The sequence below is a fragment of the Myotis daubentonii genome, chromosome 6 (genome assembly GCF_963259705.1).
Source record: "Myotis daubentonii chromosome 6, mMyoDau2.1, whole genome shotgun sequence".
Classification (NCBI taxonomy): domain Eukaryota; kingdom Metazoa; phylum Chordata; class Mammalia; order Chiroptera; family Vespertilionidae; genus Myotis; species Myotis daubentonii.
The window spans coordinates 18,444,589-18,469,681 of NC_081845.1; the positions used below are offsets into that span (position 1 = coordinate 18,444,589).

The 25,093-nt window shown below is 41.0% G+C and overlaps 1 protein-coding gene and 1 pseudogene across 1 annotated transcript; both read right to left on the reverse strand.

Annotated features, from left to right (window-relative positions):
- Positions 1 to 11,051: 11,051 nt before the first annotated feature.
- Positions 11,052 to 16,864, reverse strand: LOC132236660 (protein LEG1 homolog). The gene is made up of 4 exons (XM_059699745.1): positions 16,533 to 16,864; positions 15,174 to 15,260; positions 11,661 to 11,845; positions 11,052 to 11,192 (listed from the first exon to the last, which is right to left on the reverse strand). Exons 1-4 carry the CDS (start codon positions 16,846 to 16,848, stop codon positions 11,052 to 11,054), a joined length of 729 nt encoding a protein of 242 aa, XP_059555728.1. The 5' UTR covers positions 16,849 to 16,864.
- A 1,364-nt stretch (positions 16,865 to 18,228) lies between these two features.
- On the reverse strand, positions 18,229 to 19,688 carry LOC132236872 (microtubule-associated protein RP/EB family member 1-like; annotated as a pseudogene).
- Positions 19,689 to 25,093: the final 5,405 nt, after the last annotated feature.

Genomic DNA, 25,093 nt, shown 5'->3' on the forward strand with positions numbered 1-25,093 from the left:
GAGAGAGAGAGAGAGAGAGAGAGAGAAAGAGAGAGAGAGAGAGTTTTTCTTATTTCTAAAATCCCTACTTACTTGAAGGAAATCTTTCAGCAGTGAATTTATTTACTTCTTCACAAAGGATTTTGGAAGGATTGGTGGTTTGGACCTCAGTGAAATACAATGAACTTCACTGGAATGGAATGCAGTGCCTTAGAAGGCTTTTTCCAATCATTAGCCAGGTTCAAACAAAAGCAATTATCAGTCAAAGCTTATTGCCAAAGCTGTTTAGACATTGACTAACTGTTGCACTAAATGTTCATACATATTTGAATTTTTTTTTCCTGGGCTTTATCTTCTATGTCTTGGTCTGTTGTTTCATAATTCACATTACTTTACATAATGAAGCTTTGTCATATGTTCCAACACACCTATAGTTTTTTTTTTTAATCTTCAGATTTTTTTCTGACTATTCTTTCTTGTTTATTTTTTTTCTAGACAAAATACAGTATCTGCTAGAAAATTTAGGTTTTGGAAAAAAAATTCCTATGATATTTTTATTTGGGTTATATTATATTTCAGATCATCTTAACACTTTGATGAATCTGAGTCTTTCTACACAAGCGTTTGTTACGCTTTTCAATTTATCCCTTAGAAATCCCTATAAAAATGGAGACAAGAGCAGTTCAAAATTAAATTATTTTTTCAGTATGATGAAGACTTCACAAAAGTCAAAACTGAAAGCACAACACTGAGAACATGTGTAGATAATTATTTAGTTTCATAAAGAAATAACTAGAACTTTCAAAGTAACCATTGAAAAATAATTTAAAATAATTCACAGTTGTCATTCAGACTGTGAGATAGATTTCTGGTTACCTAACCCAATGTCCACTTGGAGGATGCAAACCTCAGCAGAAGTGGCCGGTGATGGCAGCCTCCATGGTAGTATCTGTACTCACCGTGGTACTGGTTTTTCCACCTCCACCTGAGATCACCCTGCAATGCTGGAGGAAATGGTAATGGTCTCTCCTGAGGCAGCTGCCATACAAAACAATGTTGATTCTACTCAAAACCCACCCTCAGTACTTTTTTTCCCTTTAGACCCACTATAACTACACTTAAGTCCCAGCAGGCTCCTGATAATGAGGTACAAAGTGACATGTGAGAAGTATGCTACACTCCAAAAGAACTACTTGAGTTTTCAACTTTATACAAGCAGAATTATAAACAAAGCAGGATTATAGGATCAGGATTTCTCTGTTTAAACTGGAAAAAGCCATATATAGATGCATACCCAGGGAATCACACATTCATGGAGCCAAGCCATCCCTTAAATCAGCTTCAGAATTTTCTCTAAAGACTTAAGGAATAAAAGAACTGATTATAAGAGCGGACATTAGTTTAGTTAAGCAACAACATGCAATAGCAGAATAGAAAATGTGTTGACATTTTTATGATATTTGACTTTTTTGATAGGATGGCTTTTATTTTGTGGAAAAATAATATGACATATTTCCTGACTAATTTGTATTGCTAAGAAATTCACTTAAAAAATTGTGTTATCACAAAATCACTTAATGTACTTAATTATATAGCTTCGTGTGAAAGCCTTGAAGTGTAGCACAATGGGTTCGGGGATGTGGGTTCCTTTGAAGCTTATCCTTAGCTTATTTTGATTGAATTAGCCCCAAACCAGCAGCAGTCTTTGCTACTTACTACAGGGAGATGAGGATAAAAAAAGCAGAAGAATATATGAGAATCTTGGAACAAAAAGATCGGTGTTTTCCCAAGTTTTCTTCTACTGTAAAAGAGAAAAGTCTTTTGCAAATGTAATATTGATCCTATATAATAATCCTATATAATAAAGAGATAATATGCAAATTGACCCTCACACCCTCATGTCACAAGATGGTCACCCCCAAGTCATCACAAGATGGCTGTCCCCACATCATTATAAGATGGCCACCCCCACATTGTCACAAGATGGCCACCACAGTTGGGGGTGATTGGGCTGGCAGGGGACCAGTTAAGTGTCAATCAGGCCAGCAGGGGAGCAGTTAGGGGGTGATCAGGCTGGCAGGCAGGTGAGTGGTTAGGAGCCAGCAGTCCCAGATTGTGAGAGGGATGTCCGACTGCCGGTTTAGGCCTGATCCCTGTGGGCCTAGTCCTAAACTGGCAGTCGGACATCCTCTGAGGGGTTCCAGATTGGAGAGAGTGCAGGCTGGGCTGAGGGACACCCCCCCCCCCCCCGCACAAATTTCGTGCACCAGGCCTCTAGTTAAAAATAACATTCATAGTGGTTTTAACACCACTCTCCCCAATATACTAAAGAGACCAAGTGGTCTTGGGAACTGAATATGATATGTGATGACAACAGGATCTAGCTAGTTAACTCAGATAGAAACAGAAGAGGATTCCCTTCCTGGTAATGGGCAACACTTGGTCACTGGGATATAGTAATTGGTGAACAGACTTTGAAGATCACTAAACAGATGAAGCATCATGCTTATAGCCAGCTCTGTGCCAGGGCATGTACATTAGTTCCCAATTGCTGCCATAGTAAATTGCTACAAAATAGCACTTATTTATTATACTAGAGTTCTGGAGATCAAAAGTCCAACTATTGGCCTCACCAGGCTAATTCAAGGTGTCAAATTGGACTGATTCCTTCGAGAGATTCTGTAAGGAGGATCCATTTCCTTGGCTTTTACAGGTTCTAGAGTCCACCTTCATTCTTTGGCTTGTGATTCTTTCCTCACATCACTCCAGCCTGTGCCTTGTCATCACATCTTCCACCATTCCCACCACTCGCTCTAATCTGCCTGCATCCCTCTTAGGAGGACCTTGTGATTACAGTGGGCCCACCCTGATAATTCAGGATGACTTCCCCATTTCATGATCTTCCTTAACAATGTACCAAAAGTCGAGTGGCTTGAACAATGTAAATGTATTTTCTCACAGTTGTGGAGGCTAGAAGTCCAAGATCAAGGTTCTGGCAGGACTGATTCCTGCAGAAGGCTGTGCGGAAGGATCTGTCCCACGTCTCTTCTCTTTCTTCTCTCTCTCCTGGTGATTTGCTGGCAATCTTTGGTGTTCCTTGGCATGTAGAAACATCACATGATCTCTGCTTTCTTTTTCTCATGGTGTTCTCCCTGTGTGTATGTCTGTCTCCAAATTTCCCCTTTTAATAAGGACACCAGTCATAGTGGGTTAGCCTAACCCTATTTCCCCCACCCTAATGACTTCATTTTAACTCAATTACCTCTATAAAAACCCTATCTCCCAACAGGGTTGCATTCTGAGGTACTGGTGACTTGGACATATGAATTTGGGAAGGAACGGGGGGTGCACAATTCAACCCATAACAGAAATAGACATACTGTGGAGGCTATTTATCATTCAGCTTACCAAGGCATGTTCCCACATGCTGGAGGGGCTGACTGATGTTATGATTGTAACAGTGAAAGGACAGTGACCACGTATGCTGCAGACCCAGGGTCAAAGGTTACATTTGGAAGAACATTACAGCCAGCTGAAGCTTTATATAATGTCACTAGGAAACATGGTTATCACTGCTGTTACCTCATTTCCAGAGTATCATGAATTGAAGAGGAACTTACATACCCTGTAGTACCAAAGTCACACTGTTCTGAGCCTGAATTGGCTTGTGTTGGCCTCAGGCAGATGAGTGGTGATTCACATGACACATGAGCCCGTATGTTAGTGAAAACTGTTCCTTAGTGGTTAGGTATTGTTAGGTTCCCAAGACAGATGAAACTAGCATTTATCAAACAATACCTCTGTCAACTATAGTATAGTGTATGGAGAAAGTGTATTTTCGTGGAAAAAATAGGAAAATAGCATATTAACTGATATGACGTATGATAACATTATATTAATCTCTCTGCCATCTCTATAAGGTGTAAAACAGAATTTAGAACTTTACTAATTCAAACATGTTATATAAAGACTCGAAGGCCCGTGCACAAAAATTGTGCACTGGGTGGGGAGGGGGTGCGGCTCAGCCCAACCTGTGCCCTCTCACAGTCTGGGACCCCTGGGGAGATAACCACCTGCTGGCTTAGGCCCGCTCCCCTGGTGGCAGAGGGCAGGCCCGGATCCTGCGCTGGGGCGGGCGGCGGCTCAGGATCGCGCTGAGGTCCCTGTGGATTTTCAGGCTTCGAAAGCGTAGGTTTTCTTTCTTGGTTTTGTTTTTACTTCTTGAAATTGAAATGTGTTAAAAAAATATTTTTTTTTCTGCCCCTTTTCAGGTCCCAGGGACCCTGCCACGCACCAGCTGTCCTTTCCCAGCTCGTTGCTCCTCCGAGCTTTTCACGGAGGGGCACCCTTTTAGGTTGCGGGGTGCGTTGAGAGAAGCCCGGCTTTCTGAAAGCGAGTGTTTGATTTGGGGATTTGTGGTCTGGCTGAGGAGCCCCCAGGGCCCACTCAGAACAGTGGGGGCAGCCACAGTGAGTGACCAAAGAAACCAGAGAAAAGTTAGGAGACAATAAACGGTTCAATTTCTAATTCCGCACGTTGCAGGAGCCGAGGTGCGCCCGGGATTTTCCAGGGAGAGAGTGAGTGAGTGAGTGTCCACTGCCCCTCACACAGCCGGCCACTTGGAGTGTGACTTTCGCCAGCAAGGGCGTGGATGCGGCCGCCTGGGCCTTGTTCCCGCCTTTGCAGATGCATGTGTGTCTGTGGAGTGGGGAGAAGCAATTAGGACCAGGAGGTGGGTGCGTGCTCTGGGGGTCACGAGATCAGCGAGGCCGAGGTGCACCGGACACGCAGGGGCCGCCGCCCAGCTGTTGGGGCCAGCAGGGAGCCGCGGCGGCCACCTGCCCCCCGGGGTAGCTGGGAGCCGGCGCTGCTCCGCGGCACTCTGCTTTCCCCACCCCAGGAGACGCTGTTTGTCAAACTTGGCCGCCTTGGCAGGAGGCGCCTGCCTGCATGTTCTCACCGGGAGAATTGTTCCCTTTGCAGTTTTTGGATCTGGGCTCAGGAACCTTAGTCTCACAGAATGATGGTGGGGGGTGGGAGGGGGGGGTTGCAAAGAAAAGGGGTCTGGGACCCAACAGTGTCTGCGTTTTACCTGTGAATCCCGCCAGGCCTCCCACCTTCCAGGGCAGGAGAGAGGAGGTCGCTGGTGCTCCCCATGCATTTGGGGCGCGGTGCCCAGTGACTTGCCTCTCAGTGCGAGCAGGACTCCGGCCTGGCTTGGGTTCAGTCACCACATGTCTCTGGAGGGCCCCTTGGCCACCATCTTTGGCAGAGAGCGAAGGCGCCTTCCCTGGGCCTGACAAACCCACCCGAACGTGGCCTCCCCACCTTTGTGCGAAACTTCACAGGTTGGGGTGGCCCTTGCTTGCCCGGCCCACAGGCAATATAACCCCCGCGACGCTAGGCAAAGCCCAGGAGCACTTGGGGCCCGAGTCACTGACCCGGGCGGGCAGGGTTTGCCAGTGTGTGGCTGTTCCACCCTCTCCTGCGATTCACTGCACTTTCCAGGTGCCTCCTCCTGGGATTTCCCTCTTCTCAGGCTCTCCTGGCCCCTATGGCCTCCTTCCCTCCAGGGCCCGAGGTCCGTCCAGCTAAGGGTTTGGGGTTCTTCCTCTGGCCTCCCCTGTGCTTGGCGCCGACCCTGACCGCAGGCGGGAGCCAAGCTGGAGGCCGGTGGCCACACGGTATGAGCGTGACCCCCGCGAGGAGGATGTGGGGGCAGGCCGCGGCTGCAGCTCCGCACTGGCCGGGAGAGCTCGAACCTCCGGCCTTAGGCGCATAGGCTCGCATCGAGTGGCCTGGCCGCGCAGCCTGGGCCTGAAGCCACCAGCCCTTGGAGGGCCCCGCGCCTGTCCCCACCCGCGCACCCCCAGCCCGGGTTTCTCCTCACCGGAAATGCACTTTATTACACTTTGGAAGGCTGGTAGGATGCTCGCAGACTCCTCAGGCTCTCTCTGCTGCGAGCAGGAAGGGGCGCCCAGGAAGGGGCGCCCAGGAGTGGGCCCTGTGTCTCCGGTGGGCGGCGAGGGCCCGAGCTAGGTGATCAGCAGCCCTTGCCTTCACCCCAGCCCCCACCTGCCCCCAGATCGCACATGGGAGTGAGCCCTGTGTCTCTGGTGGGCGGCGAGGGCTGGGGCTAGGGGATGGACACCTTTTGCCTTCTCCCCAGCCCCCGCCCACCCCCGGGTCGCATTGGGATCTGTCTCTGGTGGGCAGCGAGGGCTCCAGCGAGGTGACCAGTACCACTTGCCTTCGCCCCAGCCCCTGCCTGCCCCCAGATCGCACACGGGAGTAGGCCCTGTGTCTCTGGTGGGCAGGGAGGGCTGGGGAAGCGATCAGCGATTGCTTTGACTGAGCCCCCGCCCCCAGGTCGCACATGGGGGCCTGGATGGTGGCTTGTGCTGTCCTACCCTGCCTGCAGTATGCAAATTAGCCACCATCTTTGTTGGCGGTTAACCACTATCTTGGCTGGCGATTAATTTGCATATCTCGCTGATTAGCCAATGGGAAGGGTAGGGAAGTTACGGTTAATTACCATGTTTCTCTATTATTAGATAGGATTGACAGATATTTTGGGAAAACAGTCTAAAATATCCAAATTTATATAACAACAATAGAGACTGATTGAACAGAGAAAGATATAAACTTACCTTTGGAAAAAAATGTTATATGCAGTGTGTATTTTGGGTTTCTTTTTTTAAAACATTCTAAGATGGTTCCATTAACAATGGGCAATGAGGGAGAAAAGAATAATTCAATTGGTAAACAAATACAGTGGAGCCTTGACTTACGAGTGTCCCGACTAACGAATTTTTGGAGATACGAGCCTTCTCTCCGCCAATTTTTTGCTCTGAGTTGCGAGCTAAAATTCGGGTTATGAGCCAGCTTCAGATACCCCACCACTAGTTGGCGCAGCGAACATCACAGTGAATGCCACAACATCAGCCCAGCATCACTTGTCTCACTCGTTCACTGTTGATTTGACATACGAGTAATTTGAGTTACGAGCTCCGTCACGGAACGAATTAAACTTGTAAGTCAAGGCCCCAGTATATAAGAATAATTGTGAGGGTTAGAAAACTTCAACCTTTTTTGGATAATATAGGTTCTAATGGTTGTCTAAGAGGCAGTAACCTTTTGTGCACAAAAGATTGTAGAGGTTGCTTAATAAGAATTATAATAATATGCCTGATGGTCCTAACCAGTTTGGCTCAGTGGATAGAGTGTCAGCCTGTGGACTGAAGGGTACCAGGTTCGATTCTGGTCAAGGGCATGTACCTTGGTTGCGGGCACATCCCCAGTGGGGGGTGTGCAGGAGGCAGTTGATCGATGTTTCTCTCTCATGGATGTTTCTAACTCTCTAACCCTCTCTGTAAAAAAATCAATAAAATATATATTTTAAAAAAATATGCCTGATGAATGTATTGCAAGGAGGCATTAACAATATAATTAACAATCATATTATGTTAATAATATATGATCTCACAGGAAGTGTTAAAGAATCGTTAAATAATTCTGCTCATATTTTTGAGGGATCAAGATAAAACTATCCTAGATACATGTAAGATAGAGGACTGGCTGTAAAAAACATGCCATTTATAGATTTGTGCTTATTTAAAAACTGGCAGGAATTCTTGCTATAATTTCAGGCAATGTCACAGGAAATTGTATGGCTTGGGTATTGTTCTGAATAGTTTCAATCACTTGATACATACTTATTAAATGTCTTCTCATGACAACCACTGCGAGTAATTCTGCTGCTATAGAGAAGTCATTGAAATTATATTCTCTGTGTCCTCCCTTAAATGTACATGAGCCTATAAAGAATTTTCCCTGAAGAAATTTTGCATACCAACTCTGATTTTTTGTTCCACCTAGCAAAAACGATTAAGCATCTTAATCTAGCTTAACTTGTACCCAGAATGAACATCATGGGTGCTTTCCTACCATGACTTCCCCATTCTTGATATAAATGTAAAAATGACAAAGGGCCAATGTTAAAAAGTAAGTCCAAAAGCACATGAAATGAGGTATGCCTTTATATGCTTGGGTTTACTTCTGGGCTCTCTATTCTGTTATTGATCTCTAGATCTGTCAATACCATACCGTCTTGATTACTATAGTTTTGTGATGTAGTTTGAAATCAGGAAGCGTGATGCCTCCAAGTTTTGTTCTTATTTTTATGATTGCTTTGGCTATTTTGGGTCTTTTTGTGATTCCATAAATTTTGTTTCTTAACTTCATTTATTAGTTTTATTTCTTCATGTTGAAAAATGTCACTTGTATGTAGACCTTGATCAGCCTATTATCTGATTTTAAACAGTGGATCTTGGCTAATAAAGCTTTCTTCTAAGGAATACTGATCATATTTAAAATTTTGTTTCTTTTCGTAAGGGACAATTTTGATTGAGAGGTAGCTAAAAAATACTGGGACTTCAGTGGAAATAATGGAGTGACACATTAAGTGGAAAAGATATAACTAGTGCCTGGGCCTTTGGAAGATGCTGAACCTAACATAATTATTTTGATAAATGGCATCAACAATGTTTTAAATTCCATCAACAATGATTTAAAAATGACAAGTTTTAGATAACTTTTAAAAAAATATATTTTTATTGGTTTCAGAGAGGAAGGGAAAGGGAGCGAGAAAGAGAGAGAAACATCAACGATGAGAGACAATCATTGACCAGCTGCCTCCTGCACATCCCACACTGGGCATCGAGCCCACAACCCAGGCATGTGCCCTGCCTGGGAATCTAACTGTGACCTCCTTATTCATAGGTCGACACTCAACCTATGATCAAGCTATGCTGGCCAGGCATGTTTTAGATAACTTTTAACTCATATTTTAAAAGATGTGCTTATTCCATATAGGAGCTTCAATATTAGCCAAATTATATTTAAAAATAAAATTATAAGTTTTAATGTTTTACACTGTAGTAGCTGAGAAGTTTTCTACTTACATGGTAAAAATTATTTCTCCAAGTGCTCAGACACCAAGAAATGGCCTCTTTCTCTATCTGGACTGACAATTTTGCTGATACTACAAAGTACTTTGAGCTCGGTCACATATACTTAAAATTTATAAAGTCTCTATTCCAGGTGTCTAACATATCTTTTTTAAATGTCTTTATTGATTTTATTATTATTTTGTTTTTAATCCTCAACCGAGGATATTTTTCCACTGATTTTTAGAGAGAGTGGAAGGGAGAGAAATACTGATATGAGAAAAGCACATCGATTGGTTGCCTCCTGCACGAGACCTGACCAGAGCCTGAGCTGGGTAGGAGCCTGCAACTGAGCCCTTGACTGGAATTGAACCCGGAACCCTTCCATCTGCAGGTCGACGCTCTATCCACTGAGCCAAACTGGCTAGGGCTAACATTGTATTGTGTAAGAATAATCTGTTGGAGAGAAATTTACCTTGCTTATCTACCAGTTTAGATTGAATATTGGAAAGATGATCAAAACCTGCCATCACCATAGATGTTTGTATATTCATATGTAACTCAGGCATTCCATAAGATGAATTTGGCTTCCACCAGATATGTACTGAACTTCTGAGAGTGGCATGGGGAGACCATTGATTATTAACTTCAAAAATACAAAGGTGCAACAGAGATAGTATGAACCAGAGAAATTTTCATAAAATCTAAATTCTAACATTTCATTGCTTTTTATACGTAACTAAATTGGTCAACATAATAGCATAAATTTAGGCTATTAAGAAATTGGTATTAAGAGTAGCCGCTTAACGAGGAATCGTGCCACGGACCGTGCAGGTTTTAAATTCATAACCTTGTTCCAGATTGTAAAAAATGCACCTCCTGTGAAAATAGAAAGAAAAAAGTATATTTTCAGTCAATAAGAGTATGAATACAATTTAGAAATTTAAAAACAAAATAAATTAAATTAAAATTCCTAATTATAGGATTTGGAATATATTAGTAGCTCTGCCTGACAATTACATTTGTGAAAGAATATGAGAAAATGCATTGTGTTGATAGTTTAACAGCACAAATGAAGAGCTATTTATCTTATTTAAGATGAGATCTACTCAAGAATTCTCAAACAATGCAATAGACACAATATTTTATGGAATAAGTCAAGGATAACTACTAAGTATTCTTTTACTTCAACTAAAAATTTTAATGCCCATAGTAACACCCTTCCCATCCCTGCTTGTAATGCTTGCTTATTGGAATGAATGTTTTCCTGGGAGGAGAGGACTAATTGTTGTTCAAATGTCAGAAAAGCTGAGTGATATTTGGCAACTCAGCCTTCCTGGACCTTGAAGTTTGTTTATGAACAGATGAAGTAGAACTACTGAATCTACACTAATTCTAAAATGTTGAGATTGAAATGTATTATATTCATTGATATTTTCCCATTTCCAAGAAAGGGAATATTGAGTGGTAAAGAAAAACAAAACCCACAAAGACAGCTCTAAGTTTCAATCTGCTTATATGACTTTAATTCATTAATTTTTTTCATGCATGTTATAGCTCAAAATCATACCTGTGAGTTTATTTATTTCCGAAGTGAGTTTTACTAACGTCAAAAAGGCTTTTTCCCGTATGTTGAAGTTACTTGTGAGAACTATACGATCTTGATCTGTGAGTAGCCTATGTGGGAAACCCACTAATACTTCTGCTGAACTTTCAAAGTATGGGCGATATAATGCTGCCTCCAAAAATCACTGGCCAGGGCGGAAAAGGCACCTGATTCTCCAATCATGGCTGGGGGGCAGGGCAAAGGCCGCCCCAGGGCAGCCTTTGCCCCGCCCCCCAGCTCTTAGCTCCCCCCTGGGTTTCTGATCACTGTCAGTGGCAGGGGGCTTCTTCCTGCTTTCCCTTTCGCCTCCCTGCATTGTGCCTACATATGCAAATTAACCGCCATCTTGTTGGCAGTTAACTGCCAATCTTAGTTGGCAGTTAATTTGCATATAGCCCTGATTAGCCAATGAAAAGGGTAGCTCGTACGCCAATTACCATTTTTCTCTTTTATTAGTGTTGATGTTACACAATGCCAGAAAGAAAGGGAAACTAGTTGTATCACCTAGAGCAAATAACTTACACGTCAGAGAACTTCGATGTTCCAATATCAATGCCGGCTTGATGGGCCTCCCACATGTAAAGGACCACTGTGTCCTCATCTAGGTTGTAATGAGGAACATCTCCGATAACGGAAGTGATCTCTCTGGACAGCAAGTACTAGAGAATAAATAATATGATCTATATAAATAGATTATCTCAAAATAAAATGAAAATAAATTGAATCACCAAGATCATGATTTCCTAAAATAAAATACTGTGAAATATTCATCTATCTGGTTGTCTAGAAATAGGTTTATTTTCAAAATAAATTTTAACACTTGAAAATATTAAACTTTTCTATGAACAGGTGTATGCTAATCTATTTGCACAGACAAACATAATTTGGTAATTATCAATTTTACTGAAATAAATTTTTGTAAATGACATTATACTAATTTAATCATTAACTTAGCATATGTCAGCACACTAATAGGGAAAATTCCAGAGGAGAAAGGACAGAACTATACTTACAGTTTTATCTGCTTGTAAATGTAAAGTTTAATCTATTTTTAAACCACAAATCTCATAGAACATCTCAGTGTCTTCATTTGTCCTACTCATACAAATACAGTCACATTCTTTTACCTGATAAAACCTGTTGGCTAGATCCATAGCTTGTTGGTAGGATACACGGCATTCTGCAATCGAATAACAGAAGTCAGACCTGTATTCTTCTCGAGATACTAACTCCACCTGGTATGGTAAATCCTTCAGAAACTCAGACTCAATTGCAGCAAGAAAATACAGAACAATCACATAGAAGTTAATGCCTGTAAAGAAGTAGAAGAAAAGTGTCTGGAATCATCAACTGTTTATTCAAAACAGAATTAGCCAAATTACTACAGCTTAGTCTACATAATTTAGCTGGTTTATCCCCCAAACTATGATGTTAAACTTGTTGAATCTAGGAAATGCACAGGACTAGGAGAGCTTAGGGTTAATCACAGTCATAAAGTTTCACATACCAGGGGAACACTCCAGGTACAGGTACTTGTGCATGATCTAACTGAGTCAACATGGTTTCAAATTATTTATGTTCTATATTTATTTGCTCCTCAAACAGAAAATACATAATAAGGTTTGGATGAAGAAAACATTTATCTCAGATTGGGTATATATGTAGATGATGCTCAAATATATTCCTTCTGGAGGCTCTTTGTATAAAATGAAGAAGAGGTTTTGAATGAACTATCTTATTTATCCTCTCAGTTTAGGGATTCATGTTTCTGACTCTCTTTCCAATCAATATCCAATACATTTCCTTAATTTTCAATTTGTTATCTTTCTTCTGGTTCTTGATGCCAACTCATTTTTATCAAGCACTCACTATAGTACTTGTGCATATTCTGTTTTGGACTATTTATCGAATTCTCAATTCCTGTATTCATCTTGTCTGCCAGGATTCTGGCAACTTCCAGTCCTAAATTATTCCTAGGCCTACTCCTCAGCCAGGCCTTGGTACTCACAGGCATGGATCCATGCTTTCTGTTCATGAAATGCATTTTCTGTGTTCCGTCTTGGCAACCAGAGAAAGAACCATCAATATTTTGATTGTTCATCTAGCTGTCAAGGAGCAGCCAAGGTAACTAAGAACAGATGGGAGGAGATATGCATAATAGGAATTTCAAGAAATGTCATTATTTGAAACTTGGTAACTAAGTGACCTCTTTCCACAAAGAATTTTGTTCATTACCAAGTATGACCCTTATTGCTTTAATTGTAATTTGAAAATACTTAGAATTTTCAATTACATTTGACATTCAATATTATATTATTTTCAGGTGTACAGAATAGTGGCTAGACTTTTAACGTACAAAGTGATTCCCCTGATAGGGCTTGCACCCACCTCACATTATATGTAGTTATTACAATATTATTGACTGTATTTCCTATGATATACTTTACAATCCCATGATAATTTTGTAACTACCAATGTGTACCTTTTAATCCCTTTACCTTTTTCTCTCAGCCCCCCAACCCTCCTCCCATGTGGCAACCGTCAGTTTGTTCTCTGTATCTATGAGTTTCTTTGGTTTTGTTTATTTTGTGTGTTTTTTTAAGATTTCACATATAATTGAAATCATATGCTATTTGTATTTCACTGTCTGAGATATTTCCCTTAGCATAATACCTACTAGGACCATCCATGTTGTCACAAATGGTAAGCTTTTATTCTTTTTTTATGGCTGAGTAATATTCCATTGTATACTAGTATATGTACCACTTCTTTATCCATTCATATTTTGATTGGAACATTTAATCCATTTACATTTAAAATATAGCTAGGTATGTAGGTATTGCCATTTTATTCATTGTTTTCTGATCATTTTTGTAGTTCTCTGTTTCTTTCTTATTCTCTTGCTTTTTTCTCTTATATATTGGTGACTTTCTGTGATGTTGTGTTTAGATTCCTTTCTCTTTATTTCTTGTGTATTAATTGTAGATTTTTAGGTTTAGATTACCATGTGCTTCATATATTCCAAGTTATGCTTATAACAATCTATTCTACATTGATGGTTCTTTAAGTTCAAACACATTCTAAAATCACTAGGATCACTCCCCCTCTCCACGTTTATGTTTTTGTTATTATTTTTTATTTATTTTTTGTGTGTTTCCATGTACCCCTTAATTTATTGTTGCAATTGCACATGATCTTTCCACTTTTGTCTTTTAACCTTAGTTCTAGCTTTAGTGTTGGCTGATTCACTGCTTTTATTCTGTGCTTGCCTTTCTCAGTGTGGATTTTTTTTTCTTGTGATATTTTCTTATTCATAACTTTGATTTTTTTTCTCTACTTCTTCTTGAAGAAGTTAGTTGCTTTAGCATTTCTTGTAATACTGGTTTGATGGTGATGAATTCCTTCAGCTTTCTCTTGTCTGGGATCACCTTTATTTTTGAAATGTGCATTTATAAGATTCATTTTTTCAAACTTTGGTGACAACTCAATTTATATTTTTGAATAAACCATTGATAAGCAGCAGATATATTAAATGTAGTCTATAGTAAAATTGATCTTTAAGACCTAAAATAAGCCTTTCAACTGGAAATAAAAAATTATCAAATTTTTTTGCAGATTGGGCTTTAGGAAAACAAACTGGTACAGATATAAAGAAAATTTACTTTCAAGATAGAAGGGTGAATGTTAAGAATCTATTACTAGCCCTGGCTGATGTGGCTCAGTTGGTTGAGCGCAGTCTCATACACGGAAAGGTTACTGGTTTGATTCCTGGTCAGGGAACATGCCCAGGTTGCATTTCAATCCCCAGTAAGGGGCCTGCAGGAGGTGGCCAAATGATGTTTTGCCCCCATATCTATCTTTCTCTTTCTCTCTAAAATACATTTAAAAATATATTTAAGATAAAAAGAATCTATGCCGAAACCGGTTTGGCTCAGTGGATAGAGCGTCGGCCTGCGGACTGAAAGGTCCCAGGTTCGATTCCGGTCAAGGGCATGTACCTGGGTTGTGGACACATCCCCAGTAGGAGATGTGCAGGAGGCGGCTGATCGATGTTTCTCTCTCATCGATATTTCTAACTCTCTATCTCTCTCCCTTCCTCTCTGTTAAAAATCAATAAAATATATTAAAAAAAATAAATAAATAAATAAAAATAAAAAGAATCTATTACTAGCTTTAGAAAAAGCAAATTACTCAACATCTCTCAGCTTCTATTTGATTATTTTTATGAGGATATTAGTATCATGGTAAGGATTGAATTAAACTATATTATCTAAAGTAAGGTGCTTAAGATGCTAGAAAGTAGTAAGTGTGGAATAAATAGTAACTAGTTGGAGAAGGGGCTGGTGGTGTGTGTAATAAACAACAGAATGTCTGAAACACTGAGTACCTTTAAGGATGATCTCCTTTAGTATTTTTCTAAAATTAATAATATTTTGTACATAATTTAGAAATTGTGTAAGACTTACCTTTTTTATTTGTTTTCTTAGTTGATTAGGCCCATAAAATTGCACAGAAAATTGTATATCTTTACAAGAAAAATCAGGATTTACCCCAATTTATCCCACCCCATATAAAAGCAGAAAGAGCAAGCCTTACAGCCACGCTCAGTAAAGATGCATGGGAGTGAATATAACACTCACCTCCCCAGCCACTGTTGATAGATACACAGCCAGGAGCTCCAGCGTCATAAGCACAGACTGAACTATTGGGAGGTTCTGAAAATCGATCTGCCGAGTAAACGGGATATGTAAATAAAAAAAATAACTCTAGGAAGAAAGTTTAAACTTTTAATAAAAGTCATGAGAAAAGTGGGGGGAGGGATGACAGGGGGGGAGACATAAATACTCCCCTCCATAAAAATAGAAAGAGCCTTATTCCTCTTTATAATATGGCCCATTCATAGCATTTCACATTTCATTCACTTTGAGAGCTGAAAGCTTCTCAGAGATGTCAGCTCGTAGAGACCACTAGACCAGCAGAGTGTTTTAAGTCTGTTGGTCACTTGTTTTCTCCGAAATACAAGAGCTGCTTGTAATAATTCAGATGTGCAGGAAGGCTTTTTCAGTACCAAAGCACCGCACTCTGATCCTTGCTTCATTCCATACTTTAGCCTGAGTTTCTTGGAAGTCTAATCACTACCAAAGAAGACCACTTGGAAAAGAATGTCATGGAAACTTGTTCAACTAAGGAACCTTGGGGATAAAGAAATGGAGTCTAGGACTAGAAACAGTAAAGCCAAGTAGAGAAACTCACCTACACGAGAGGAAGAAAAGAGAAGAGCTTTCTAGATAGAAACCCAGAGTTCCAAGCTGAAGCATCTCATCTCTACTCCATGCCCCCATCCTATTGTATTGGTACAAGAAGAGAGTAGTCTAGTTACTAGACTAGTTCCTTCCTGTTTTCATTCCTTTCTTCTGCCTGAATTTAACAACGAGTAGAAAGTAGAATATATGTTGAAAGCCACATATTAGATACTTTTTTTCACTAACAACTTATGAGGAAAGATTAGGCTTTTAAGGAAAAGTACCTTAGTTTGTATGAAACTTCACCCTGGGTTTTATAGTTGAAAGAAGCCTTTGTTATATTTCTTATAATAATCTCACCTCCTGAAACAAAGGGGTTTATAGTACCACATTTCTTTGACAAGATTGTCAGGCCTTAAGATGATGATGACATCTCAAAAACTGAAGATTTTGAAACTAGAGGGGAAGATTTCTTCTCTAAGTAGTATTCTTATCTAATTCTTATAAATTAATTTTAAAAACTGTAATTTTTACCAAAAAAGTCTATAAAATGTGAAGAATAAATATGCCAAATGATTTTACTAATAAAAAATCATTTGCTCAGGTCATAAGAAGGTCTGAATAGAAAAAGTGGTTATATTGACTACTTCATGAAAATTCAAATAATTACATTTAAACATATTAACTATAATGACACTCGCAATAGTGAAGAAGGAAAAAAGCAACATTTCTTGGAAAGAATTAAAATGTACATACCTGTTTCATATAGCTGTCCATAATATAAGGTGAGTGCCCACAATACATTGTCTGTTTTGTTTTTTCCAAATCCAGCAAAATATCTGTTTGATTTTTCAATAAGGATTTTATACATTTTTAATCGATCAATATATTTCCAGGGATCAATGATTGTTTTGTTATTCTGTACTGGAAATTCTGCTATGTCCCCATTAATCTGGTACCAAAAAGGGGGGTAGCTGTCATTTTCATCTGTGGCTGACCCTGGATTTGGGGCCAATTCCACAGAAAAAAACCTCAGGAATAGAAAAGTGGGGGTAATCAAAGAAGACCACATCTTCTCACTGGTTGTGTGCTTAAGCCTAAATCTCAGCTTGTAGAGACGAACTATAATTATAGAGATGAGGGGGATCAGATGATATTTTTCTGCCAATTAGAAAATGGGGAATCTCTGAGTGGATGATACTCTGACCAACCAGCACCCGAATAGCTAATGATATGCGATGATAATAAATGCGAATCTGTCAATGTAGACATGGTAATTAGACTAATTAATGGCACTAGATGTTAAGATATCAACGATGATCCTTTTTTAGTTAATTATTTTATTTTATTTTTATTTTTTATTTTATTTTTTTTCTCTTGAAATACAGAATTTTATTTAGAAACTGCTTAAAGTAGAAAAAAAAAAAAAAAAAAAAAAACCCTGTCAAGAAAGACCAGGTGGAAAAAGGGTTTAAAATAAAATGGAATTTTAGGGCAACAAAAGACTAAAGGCCACAAAAGAGAAATAGCACCACTGTTATTTGAACAACGGCTAGTTACTTGCATTTTTGGCATTGTTAATCACTGAATCTGGGTTTCTCTCTGAATTTCACACAGAGCATGCACTACACAACAATTTATTATAAAATACCTGCTTTCTACACACATTTTAGGACAAACTACCACCATCAACAAATCAATACAATTACATCAGGGTCCGAACAAGCTCAGTAGTGGGTGACACACATTTTGCAGAATTCTGCCAAACAAAGGAACCGAATAGGCTGTAGGCAAAGCAAATGAGGGGTGTTAAGGAATGAAATAGTTGAAATATGAATAATTGATTCAGACATGGTATACTGTATTTTCTGTAAAAGAAAATTAACATTTAGTAACACGCTAATGAATTTTATCTCCAAAGAGTTGAGTGCACTGGCAAAGTATTCTGATAACAGTGGAGGGCTGTGGACAGCAGGTACCAAAACACCCAGCCTTGCAGATCTCAAGGTAGCGAAGGCCTTCACTGATCACTCCCTTTGTCAGAAGTCTAAAAAGAACTTGCAGCATGATCACCTGCCTGCTGAACTTTCACTCTAAGCAGCAAACTTTAAGGAGCCAAACAGGAGTCCCCGGTGGGCAAGGGATGCAGAAAAACATGTTAAATGTAAACTTAAAAGACAGCAAAATGGGACACAAACCCCCATTCAAATCCGAGAGATGTGGGCAAGTCCCCAAAAGTAGTTGTTAGATTTTAAAACTGAACACACCTCATTTCCCAAAGACATAATACACAGAAATTTCAGGGGTAACTGGAAAAATCATCAGAGAAATGCTCAATGAATATCAAGCTATTCAACTCAAATATCTCAGGGCTGACACATACCCTCTATTCATTCAGCCAACAATGCCTCTTGCAGAGATGCAATTGGTCAAGGACACCGAATGGCTTCAGAGAGCAACTTTTTAAATTTTCCTTCTGGGTCAAGGTTAGGCCTATGAAGATTCAAGCAGCTCTGCAAGGCCTGTGAACAGCAAGTTCTGAAGGTTCCAAGTTCTGGCCCTTCCTTCCCAGACACAAGGGCAACACACAAACTCTCCCATCAGGTTACATTTTACATTTTGAAATATGCAAACGTAATTCAAATACTCTTTAGGCATTCATTTATTAAAACGTTCTCTGCCAAGATTTCACGTTGGCTTAAAATTAAATTCAGACTTTACATTTCACTACTGAGGTATCCACCTCAGCGTATCACATAAAAACACCTTCCCCAGCAATCAGTGTTTCCAGCATCCATATGGTGAGCCCATGGTCAGCCTCTTTGTTGCCTAAGTGAACCTTAACTAGATGTTAATACTGCTCTGCTACAAGGTAAAAGCTCCTAACTCAAACTTATTGAAAAAGAGTGAAACGTCTGCAAAGTGCACTTTAAGAAGAGGTACTTTTTGCTTATGCAAAGAAACCAGTGAGTCCTCTAAAAATAATAAAAGGGAGAACTTTACAGGTAAGCACATGATTTGGAGTGAAGAATTCGGATGTTGCTCTGCTGGTCCAAGCTGTTAATACTCTTCTTGTCCCTCCTGTGGGCCCCCTTCATCAGGCATCACAAAGCTTCATCTGTGGCATAGAGAATGTCCACAGTCCTCTGCAATACAGGGTTGTTTTCCCCCTCGTTCTCCTGGCAAATCAATTCAATGTTCCTTAGCTGCCCAAAGTAGAAATCTCTTTCTTTCTCCAAGTCTTCGAGGGTAAGTTTCAAAACGTTGACCTGCTGCGTCAGTTCAGCTGCTTCGTGGTCCCCATTGCCCACACTAGGATTCTTTCCACCACACCCGGCCGGCCTGAGGGGTGGCAGTAGTTCTGTGTGCTGCAATGGGCCTCTGGAGCTGCACTGCTAGAGCGGAGAGGTTTCTTCGGTTTGTTCATAGCTGGAGCAGCAAGGGAGGGAGCCACTGCAGTTTTTTGACCTTGTCTGGCAGCTACAGGGTCATAGTCTTTTCCATGATAGTTTGCATCAAACAACTTCTTGAACCACTGAACGAATTCAAAATTGTCCTGAAGCTTTCCTTTTACTAATCTGTCCACAGGAATTATTTTGTCAGCACCCATCCTCTTAAAACCTGCTTGTAGTATTTTGAAGTTCTGTATGTATTCATGTTCTAGCTTAGCTTGAAATTTCACTTTCTTCAAGGCAATGGAGCCAAGGGAACAGTATGTCCATAGCCTGACAATAGGCAGCCCCTGGGCACAACTGTTCGACCTTTGTCAGATTCAACTGCAGGGACTCATTGATCCAGGCCAGCATGTCATGTCGACTTAGGTTACCACTGGTGACTGACGTTGAATATACGTTCACTGCCATCTTCTGCTCACAGAGGAACCATGTCCACTGCCGTGCCCGGCTTCGGTTCCGTCCTAATATTTTTATGATTTTTAAATTGATTTTTAGATAGAGAGGAAGGGAGAGAAACATTGATCACCTGACTCCTGCATGCCTCATACTGGGGTCAAGCCTGAAACCCAGGCATGTGCCCTTACACCAACAACTTTTGGTGCATGGGATGACACAACCAACTGAGCCACACCGACCAGGCATGACAGTCCTTTTCAAGGGGAAGGAAGGTTCAGTAGATCTATCTAGTGTTGAGAATCTGAAATAGTGGGGAAAGCTTTAGTGTAGAGGATCTAAAAGTCAATCAACGTCAATAAACTTTTTCATTAGCTATCTTAGGAGACTGAATCAGTGGCACTACCTACTTCCTATGTACTTTTAAGTGTCACTGGAAAGAAATTTTCCTTTAGTTCATCTTCAGTATAGCTCTCCATATACACTAGTAAGCAACTGCTTCCCATCTCTTATCTACCCGTGGCCATCAGAGTCACCCTCCTTTCTTTTCTGAATGCATTACAGCAATTGTATTTATAGCACTTCACAGTTTACAATGTGTAGAGAGTGCCTGGGAAGGCATATGAGCTGATTGTTGGCTGAGTCCAGTGGCATCGGCAGAGCCACATCCTGGAAACATACCTTGCCAGAGACAAGTATGTTCTCAACCTGACCTTTAGCTCAGGAGCCAGGGGGTGGGATTCATTATCTGATTTCAGCAATTATCCAGGCTCAGCCAGGAGTGACGATCACAAAGAAGCCACAAGAATGAAGAATTGCAGCTTGATCATTAACCATGATTTCACATAATTTCCTTTGTCTTCAACTCTAGTAAAACTTCCTGGTATCACACTGTATATAATAAACGCGCTGCACTAGCTCTGGGTCACTGTCTCTCCATCTGAGGGGAGCGTCCCACCTGGTCCCAACTTTACTTAAAGTCTTTGTGTCTGTCTCTTTTTTTCCTTTTCTCAATCCCCAGCCGCCCCTACTCAGGACTCATCCGCTCTCTAGCCATGCTGGTTGTGGCTCGAGAGAGGAAACTTATAACAATGTACTGTCATTTATATACTGAATATTAATTGTGTACCAACTAATAAACACTTTGATATTTACCAGAGTATTAAGTAAATAATTGTCCATAGTGCCTTAAAATTTAGAGATTCTTACAAACAAATTAATAAAATACAATGATTTACATGCTAATAAAGATATATACAAAGGTTAAGAATTCTGGTTCAGGAGCAGGGGAAGGTGAAATAGGAAAATTAATTCAAACTGGATGTTTTATCTGAAATCAAAAAGTTAACTAAGAATAGAAAATGCAAACAAATAGCATAAAACTTAGAAAGATGAAATACTATGTGCAAAGATATTAAGATAAACATATAAGAAAAAGAATGTTCTAAAAATGAGGGCCTATGTGTAAAATCATCAGAAATTCGGTTGCTAACTTAGGACATGACCAGACCGCAAAGGTTAATTCATGTTAATTTTAACAATGAAGTAATCTTTAGTGACTTTAATCTTGTGAGATTGTCTTCTGTTTTTATTTTAGAAAAATTAATCATATACCTGTATTTCTAACTGAATTAAATCTAAATACATATTTTCTGCTAACATTTTGTTTTATTTTTATAATGAACTAGAGGCCTGGTGCACAAAAATTTGTGCATTCAGGGGAGGTCCCTCAGTTCGGCCTGTACACTCTCACAGTCTGGGACCCCTTGGGGGATGACCACCTGCTGGCTCTGGCCTGCTCCCTAGGGGATTGGGCCTAAGCTGGCAGTCAGACATCCCTCTGGCAGCCTTGCAGCACTCGGGGAATGTCCACTTGTCAGCAGGGAGCAGACCTAAACTGCAGTCGGACATTCTTAGCGCTGCTGAGGAGGCAGGAGAGGCTCCCACCACCACCGCTGTACTGGCAGCCATCAGCCTGGCTTGTGGCTGAACAGAGCTCCCCCTGTGGGAGCGCACTGACCACCAGGGGTCAGCTCCTGCATTGAGCGTCTGCCCCCTGGTGGTCAGTGTGTGTCATAGTGACCAGTCATTCCCAGTTGTTCTGCTGTTAGGGCCAATTTGCATATTACCCTTTTATTATATAGACTAGAGGCCTGGTGCTCAGGTAGGGGCCAGCTGGTTTTCCCTGAAGGGTGTTCCAGATTAGGGTGGGGGTCCTGCTGGGGTGCCTCGCCAGCCTGGGTGAGGCGCTGAGGGCCATTTTCAGGCTGGCCACAGCCCCTTCAGGGTGGGCGTCCCCATTGGGGTTCCTGACCAGTCTGGGTGAAGGGCTGATGTCTGTTTGCAGGCTGGACAAGCCCCCCAGTGGGGACTCTCACCCCATGAGGTTGTGGCCATCGTGGGTGAGTGGCTGATGTCTGTTTGCAGGCTGGCCAATCCCCCCAGTGGGTACTCTCACCCCATGAGGTTGTGGTCATCCTGGGTGAGTGGCTGATGTCTGTTTGCAGGCTGGCCAAGCTCCCCAGTGGGGACTTTCACCCCATGAGGGTGTGGCCATCCTGGGTGAGGGACTGATGGCTGTTTGAAGGCTGGCCACGGCCCCCAGCCACCCAAGCTCACAGTGGAGGCCGGCTGGAGCAAGTATCTGGGATTTATTTATCTTCTATAATTGAAACTTTGTTGCCTTGAGCAGAGGCCACAGCTGGCTAGGGCAGGCGGGAAGCTTGGCTTCCTCCATCACCGGGGCAACCAAGCCTCTGCTTGCTCTAGCTCCGTGGCTTCTGGCCGCCATCTTGGTTGGGTTAATTTGCATATAGTTGCTCTGATTGGCTGGTGCGCGTGGCTTGGGGTATAGTGGAGGTGCAGTCAATTTGCATGTCTCTTATTATATTATATGAATAAGGATAAAAACAAATAATAACATGGTTTAATGTAGTTAATTTTTAAAAACATATTTTTATTGATGTCAAAGAGGAAGGGAGAGGGAGAGAGAGAGAGAGAAATATTAATGATGAGAGAGAATCATTGATTGACTGCCTCCTGCACACCCCTTATTGGGGATTGAACCTGGGCATGTACCCTTAACAGAAATCGATCCTGGGACCCTTCTGTCCACAGGCCAACACTTTTTCCACTGAGCCAAATGAGCTAGGGCTATAAAGTTAATTTTACAAAGAAGGGGACTTGGTACTCCCCACAACCTCTCCCTCTGCTCTCAGTGACCTGGTTAAGGCAATGACCTTTAGCGCACTTGTGTATGGAATGGGATCAAGGATAGCCTATGTTTTTTTCCAACATTAAACATGCATGATTCTAAGCCTCACTGCTTCTAAAATGTTACCTGACCAGTGACAACTAGTAAACTTTCAAAAGCATACTGGCAATGAACAGCAAAAGTATGTCTAATATCAAATTTACTGGGATGGTGACACTACATAAACTGCTGCTTCACAGACGATATCAGCACACAAAAACCAAATGACACAACAGCAGCCTTCTTTCTGTAGCCTATGGAGGCTTCTTCAGCCAAATGTTCACAGGATTAGGCTTACCCAAGTTTTCTTGAGGAAATTGTGCTGATAATGTTAGGTCTATTTTTTGAATTTTGAGGAAATGAAAGCACTTAGTAGAGTGCCTCACACACTGATAATGATTGAATAATTTTAATGATGTAGCAAATAACTGTGGTTGCATAGGATCAGTGATACAAACAATCCATGCACATTAGATCTTTATTTAGGGGGTCATCTTGAAACATGGGAAGTCCCAGCACCTCACAAGTGTACAATATAGACATATCAAGGATAAACCAAAAATAAAAATAAAGTTTGTAATTGTTTAAAGGATTGTGTTAACAGAAGATGAAACTATGCATAAACTATTTCTTTTTTTGTAAAAGAAAAGAAATGTGTCTCCTGTTCTGCATAGAGGAGAGAAATGTGACAGTTCTTTCTTTAATCTATCTGTAAGGAACCGATGATGTATCAAAATACCTACGTCCCTAAGCCCAAACACTTGATTCCTTTGGGCCAGATTCTATGTTAAGAAATTTGGCTTCTTCAGTAGATTCCTCTGCAGAGAAAAAATGCCACACACGTCCAGAGGGCATGAGTGTACTGCCATGTTGGCCTCTCTATTGTAAATATCCTATTCCTTGTTTCAGTTCCTTTTGGACTTGGTTAAGACTTGCCCAGTTTTGCCTTAGCTGAGCACAACAGCAAAATTAACTTTCTGTGTCTACAACTCCAAACCCTGGGAAGACCATTTATTTGAGGAGCCACTGCATGAGGAATTGACCAACTTCACCTCTATCACAGCATGTTCTAAATGCTTCCCATTTGTTAAGTTTTCCAATAAGCCAGCCGATCCTTATTGAATGTTACTATGATCAAGGCCCTAGGTCCTAGGGCTTAGGACCATCAAATTGAAAAGAGATATTTGTCCCCTACTACCTAAAGCTCAGTCTGTTGTAGAAGTACTGGTGAGTAGATAAGCGGACATGGTTTATCTGATGAATGCTATTAGAAGCACTGGGCACTGTGAGAACACCCAGGAAAAATAGAGCAGGAAAGGGAACTCAAGCAGTAGCTCCCTTTTTGGATCCACATAGTTTTGCAAGGACTTCATTCCTCACTTAGAAGCTACTCTTCTGGCCCAAACACTTGATTCCTTTTGGCCAGATTCTATGTTAAGAAATTTGGCTTCTTCAGTGAATTCCTCTGCTGAGAAAAAGTGCCACACACGTCCAGAGGGCATGAGTGTACCCCATGTTGGCTTCTCCATTGTAAATAGCCTCTTCCTTGTTTGAGTTCCTTTTGGACGTGGTTAAGAGTTTTTAAGTTTCGCCTTAGCTAAGCACAACAGCAAAATTAACTTTCTTTTTTTATTTTTTACAATAATAGAGCAGCAGTGTTTTATTTTTATATAATTGTTATTTAGTAAATGCTATTATATTGTGGAATATTATGTTTTAGTCTCCTTTTCAATAGAAAGGTTTTCTAAGGAAATGACATGGAGCCTTCCATTTATCAGATGCCTTTTCGTTACTCTTTTCTATTTTTGCAATTCTGGATCCAGACTGCGTGGCCTGTTTCAGCATCAGAGCAGAGGCTGTGAGACCACGTTTCACCGCTACAAGACGCAACATCAGTTTCTCGCCAATTCCTTGGGGTAAAGTCAAGTTTGTCTTTTCCCAAACTGGTAGGGAATTTAGAAAGGAGACAGCATTTTCATCCAGGAGAGGAAATCTTGCTTCTTTTCCATGATCACCAATAACTCTGTCATCACAACCAATATTTCTAGGAGAGATCCGACACAGTTCCATCTCAATTTCCTTATTCAGTCCTTCCAGGCCATGCGTCTGAAAGCGGACATGATCCTTAGGCAGCAGCAGGGCACTATCTACCCAAAGACAGAACTGGATTCCACAGGTAAAGGGCTCGTCTGTTTCCGTAGGGTAGTGGTTATCAC